This window comes from Bos taurus, chromosome 4 (assembly GCF_002263795.3).
Source record: "Bos taurus isolate L1 Dominette 01449 registration number 42190680 breed Hereford chromosome 4, ARS-UCD2.0, whole genome shotgun sequence".
Classification (NCBI taxonomy): Eukaryota; Metazoa; Chordata; class Mammalia; order Artiodactyla; family Bovidae; genus Bos; species Bos taurus.
The window spans coordinates 78009139-78015138 of NC_037331.1; the positions used below are offsets into that span (position 1 = coordinate 78009139).

Sequence of the window (6000 nt, forward strand, 5' to 3'; positions counted from 1 at the left end):
CTGTTTCTGAAACTGCTGTGACTTAAACCCCCAAAAGCAAAAGCAGGAAACGTTTGTGCAAGTTAAATGGGTGTCAATTTAAGGACAAAGTGATTGAATTACAATCCCTGGCCGTGGATGTGAATTTTAGTCTTTTTTTTTTTTTTTTCCTTTCACACTCATGATATTTCCCTGACATCTGTGCAATACAAATAGATCTAGAAAGTGTGAAAGGGAAAATCTGCTCTACTAAATATATAAAAGGGACCCCGCATGAAGTCTCCATGATAGCATTCGTCATCACAGGCCCAGATGGCGTCCTTTCCCAGATCTCCCCACCTTCCCCCACCCCCAATATCAGTTTAAGTTCCATCCACTGAATTTGCCCCAAAATACTGCAATGCAATAGATGCCTGATAACACCAGGAGAGCCCATGTGTACCATGGACTCTCATTTTTCAGTCCTCTTTGTGCATCAAACTTGGGGCCAATAAATCAGGAAAAGCATCCTGTGAGCAGCGCACATCACTTACTGCCATGGAATCCAGATGCTTCCTCCAGTGACCTGGGAGCTCAGTGGTCCCTGTGACGTCTTGCCAATGAGTTGATGACATTACTGTCATCCCACGTTGGCTGCTTATCATTTTCCCTACAGTTCTCAATTCACAGAACATGACAGCCACTTACCAATACCCACACGACCAAACATTATGGGATGAGATATATATTGGTTTGGCCAAAAAGTTTGTTTGTGTTTTCCCATACCATCTTGCAGGAAAACCCAAACTTTTTGGCCAAACCAATAAATCTCCTATCTAGGACTTGGTTTCTTCAAGTATTTAAGGAGGCTTTAAGACACAAATGTCGGTGGTCAGAAAGTCTGTGAGACATAAATGTGTACCATAAGCAAAATCAGCAGGCGAGCTGGTTTGCCTCTATCTATCCTTGCATCTTCACTTGAGAAGCAACGCTCATGAAAAATGAAAAGGCTGAGACAAGGAGGAAAGTTATGAGGCTCTGACACCTGTATTTGGTGGGGTAGAGTGGGAGTGGGTGGGCAGTGCTTCTACAGGCATGTTTTATGGATGTGACAGGACATCAGTGTAGTTAAAAAGAAGAGGCAAAAACAAACAAAAGAGCAAAATGAGAAGCAGATAGAAATGGAAAGGTACATTGTTATGAATCTTAGGAAATACTTTTGAGTGTAAGAGTTACTCAGCTGGAAGACACACTCAATGACCAAACTAAAAATGCTTCATAGTAGCTCTTGGAACCTTTGACCATTAATCCCTAAAACTCTAAACATCTGACCCACTGCCCTCCTCACTGGGATCAGAAACTGCCACAAACTTTTCCCTTCAATATAGTAAATTCAGTTTTACAAATAAGAAAGAATTACTGTATTTACAGAGAACAGTAACAGAGAACTTAAAGGGATTATTAGATCCCAGAGACTGACCCACATGGCCTTAAGTATCTCTACTCTCTATATTGCGAAGTTAAATTCTCATTAATATTTTTCACCCTTCAACTGGTAAAATCGCATAAACCAAGAAAAACAATCACAGAATCATGCCGTTAATCCTTTGGGACTACTTGCTTCAACTCCCTCGTTTTGAGGAAGAAGAAACTTAACCTCAGAGAGGAAAAGTGATTTGATAAACACACCCCTGAACATTTCACACTGTGTTCTCTACAAGTCCTTGAACAGCAAACATACCCAGGACTGGATTATAGAAATGGTACGTGGGCACTGAAATTCCGGATTTCCTAACCATAACCTGTGCTGTTTTCTAGGACGGACAGGAAGGAAGTGATGGGAGAGAAGCAGGGGTCTCTTTGTTGGGAGATCCCATCAGGGTGAGAGGGGCAGGAAAGAGGGTTGTCTGTGGGCTAACTGCTGGCTTGTTTCAGAAGCTCAGCTGATGGTGGTTAAAAGTGATTTGAACAAACAATGGGTCTGGTCAGTGGTTTCCCCTGGATGAGTCTGTCATCCTAGCAAGCTCTGGGTGGTGAGACCAAGAGGTGGAGAGAAGGAGGGCTGAGGGATGCTCCCCTTTCTAAGTGCAGGTAAGGGCGCACAGAGTGCTTGTACTGGACATGTTTCCTTCTAAGGCCACAGCTAGAAAGGGCAGTGATCACCTCGATTTTCTCAACATGGACAATCCAGGTCATCCAAGTGAAAAATAAAGAACCCAAACCTCCAGGATCTGAACTTGCAGTCTACATGGGTGGGGCTGGAGCCTCTCTCTGCCTGGATTTGAGTCCCAGATCACTGGTTCCCTTCAGCATCTTACATAACCTCTGATTTGCCTATCTGACTCATGAAGGGAAGAATTCCCACCTACCTCCTGCCTAAACAAGTAGAGGGCTTTTTTTTCTGATCTGAGGTCCACAGTCAATATTCCTGAGAACACACCATGTTCGGGGCAAAGTCTGAGGTGTTAGAGAGATGAGACAAAAGAAGCTAACAATGCCCTTGTCCTCAAGGAGTGAGACTGGGGGACTGCGCCCATTCACAACTCAGGTAACTGCAATATGATAAGTGCTGCCTTAGCGGCATGGACGAAAAGGCTGTGGGAAAACAAGACGGGCAGTGATTCATTATGCTTGGCAGGTATTATTATTCCAGGATGTTATTTTGATTGTAACTTAAAAAAAAAAAAAAGAGCACACTACTGGGGAAAATTGTGTGGATCAGCATAAATCAATAACCAAATACCTCAACAATCCCTAAACTGTAAAAATTACTATAAGAATTTGAAAACACTTTGCTTGCCTGTTTAAAATAATTGTTGCCTTATTTTTATAACAGGCAACAGTCCTAATAAGTTTTATGAGCAATACCAAATACTATTGGGGAAAGTAAGTGGCAGGCTACTAACAATTGCTATGTAGAATTAAACAGTTATCCTGAGTCTTTCATTAAGAGCAAACAAACAAAATCAATCACCGGAAATCAGCTACAAAAGACAGGGCGGGAATTGCTAATTAAGCCACAACAAGGAGAAAAGTCTGTTATCCAGTTAATCCAACATTCTACTCTATCCCCCATCCCTATTAAATCTCTTGATGTAGTGGACAGAAAATGACCTGTTTGAGTCTTTGGCTAATTTCTTTTATGGGAAATTTCTTTTATGGGGTTAAAAACAATGCAGGTGTAAAAATAAACCATAAATTCTATCATCAATCCCTGGTGCATATAGTTTGGGGCTATAATTAGCCTTGCTAAATTTAGTAACTTTTCTTACTTCTCCACCATTATCACACAATACTGGAACTGGATAGAAGGACAGAAATCAGCTAGTCCAACTTACATTACAGATAAGGAAGGAGATGCCTAAGACTTGCCTTCCCGTGATCACATCTGGCCTTTTAGCATTTCCCATAATAACAGTAATACTGATGCAAGTACCATAGTAGGTAAATCTTAAAGCAGTCTTTGAAAACACCCATCTTTCAAAGCCAGAAGTGTGAAAGGAACCAAGTGATGCTACATACACACATCACAGCAGCTGCAGTCCCTCAACACTGATGCGGTGATAGGCTGTTTCAGCTCAGGATGTGGTCTCCTTATCCAGTCAATAACGTCACAATCTGAACAAACTTAGGCAATTTGCCTCTATGAAATAACTACCCCAGACAAAAACAGCAGTCATTCCACAGAGCTGCCAACTTGTACTAGCCTGGGATCCCAGAATTAGTCAGAACACAGTTTATTAAGCATAAACTCTGAAGTCCAATATGCCTGTAGGTAGGTCTAGGAATTAAAACAGTGCTATATTGTCCCAATGCCACACTCCGGAGGAGGCAGCAAGCAGAGGAAGGGGGCAACAGGGAATTCTACACATTATATTTCTCTACCAAACAGGCACACACACCATACCAGGGTAGACATGTGGACTCTAATCCCTTCTTAGTGGAAAACACACATTTTCAAAATGAATCCCCAATCTAGAACGAATTACCGTAATAGCCACAGCCGGAGCGAGTCCGCTGAGGAGAAACGCAGATCTGGCCACCTGCTTTGAGACGCCTTGGACCACGACACTGCCGGGGTCTTTAAAGGCTGGCCTTTTCGGGTAGGGCATCTGCCCTCCTAAATCGCCTTAAGATTCCAGGAAAAGAGAGAAGATGCCTCTCTCAGTCTTTGAACTATGCTGCTCTTCCTGTATCCATTTCTGCTGAACACAGCCTTATCTTTTCAAAGAGAAAAAAAGATAAAAACAAGAGGAGAATTGCACCACTGCAGATCCCAAGAGAAGTAAGCACAAAACTACAGCAACGTCAAATAATATCTTCAGCAACTAGGAAAATCCCCACATGCTGTCTGGTGTCAGCCCAATGCAGACTGGGGTGCGCTGTGCCCGGAATCACAGGAAGCCGGGCAGCTCTGCAGCCTGTGTCCCTGCCAGCTCCCCCCACGCGCTGAAATTCGCCAGGAAGAACTTATGATGCCCAGCTTCTGTATGCAAGACAGGCAGGCAGACCACGCACCCAACACTCCGCGACTCGGCCAAGGGGCCGCGACATCAAAAAGGCAGAGCCATCAGAAGGCACGGGAGGCACGGGGGTTTGAGCCCTCGGATTTTGCTGCATTGTCACGAACTAGGAATGTAGGGGTAGGAGCAACTGCACCTCCAGCCAAAAATGGACCGGACGCGTTTTTCCCGGCGGCGCCCTCCCCGCCCGTGTGCAGGTCGCAATACGGTAGGCGACATGACGGGCTGCTCCCGCTAAAACTCGGGTGGCAGGCCAGGCAGAGCAGCCTGGGACAGGGAGGCGCTGAAGCAGCACCCACATCGCGCATCCTCCCCGCCTGCCACCACCCAGGGGAGCAAGGGCCGCACCTGCCACGCTCCCCCTGAGCGAGCACGAGCAAGCGCTTGCGGGGCTGCAGGCGCTCACTGGCTAACCCTGGGCATTGCTTGGGACACAATTGTCTAAAAGGGAGCCCGAGGCAAACCCAAATCCAGAGCTCTAGTTCATAAGGGGTGGGTGTGGGCTGGTAACGGGGATTACGTAGGTCTCTCCGCCCCCTCCCCTGATACCTCCTCACCACTGGGAGGGCGCCGGGGGCCGGGGGAGGCGCCACGAACCCGCTTGGGGGCCTCTTTGTTTCTCTCTGTGCCCTGCAGGAGGGCCCGGTGTGCCAGTTGTACCCAAACCGGGGTCGTCACCCGGGGATGCCTGCCCGGCCCGGGTGGCGGCGCTCCCCAGGCTGACAATTGAACCTCGCGGGAGAAGCAAGAGGGTGGGGAGGAGGGTGGATCCCAGACCCTGGGGAGGGAGGGCGCGCTGACGGGGCCTCCGGAGCCGCTGGGAAGCCACCCAGAGGAGGGCGGGGGAAGGGGCGGTAGGCAGAGTCCCCGCCCGGAGCCCGCTTACCTTGGCAGCTCCGGCCTGGGCACAGATCATGCTCCCATCCGCGCGCAGGTTAGAGACGGGGGGCGCTCGTGCCCTGCATGGTGCGCCGGACCCCGGGGACCTGCCGGAGGTGATGACCGTGGCACCCACCCGCTCTCGTAACGCTCTGGGTGCCGGGGGAGAGCGGCGGCCACCGCCGCGGTGGAGGGGCGCGTGCGATTTGATGAGTGTGTGCGCTAGGAGAGGGCCCGCTGGGTCAGAGACGCACTGGATTCCTGCTCCAACAACCGCGCCTCATGCGCGGTAACGCAGCGCACTTCATCGCTTTATCCTCCCGCCCGCATCCCCTCCCTCCCTGCCTGTTCCTCTGTGGGTACCAGACTCCGGAACCAACCACAAGCCGGGCTTGCTCTCATTAACGCTGCCCCGCCCTGCAGCCTCCGCGCACCCCTCTCCCCCGCCCCTGCCGTAAATATATATTGATTCTTGTTACCGCCGGCCCCATCCTTCCAACACTCGGCACGCGTACTGGGCATATCCAGCCCCAACCCTTTTGTGTGTGTGCAAACAGTGCGTTCAGAAAGGACGTGGTACAGACACCCCAGCGGGTACCCTATGACAGGTGTTCCTGGCCTCGTTCTTACACACTTTCCT

The 6000-nt window shown here is 48.8% G+C and overlaps 1 protein-coding gene across 2 annotated transcripts in view; it reads right to left on the bottom strand.

Moving 5' to 3' along the window:
• Positions 1-5747, bottom strand: part of HECW1 (HECT, C2 and WW domain containing E3 ubiquitin protein ligase 1) — a 479331-nt gene extending 473584 nt beyond the window's left edge. The window contains exon 1 of one of the 2 annotated variants that reach the window (XM_024991127.2): positions 5368-5747. In XM_024991127.2, the coding sequence (XP_024846895.1) occupies positions 5368-5397 (30 nt within the window). In that variant the 5' untranslated portion in view covers positions 5398-5747. Of the gene's footprint in view, positions 1-3947; positions 5278-5367 lie in introns of those variants that run through there. The other variant, XM_003585989.6, reaches the window with a different exon arrangement.
• Between the last annotated feature and the right edge of the window lie 253 nt (positions 5748-6000).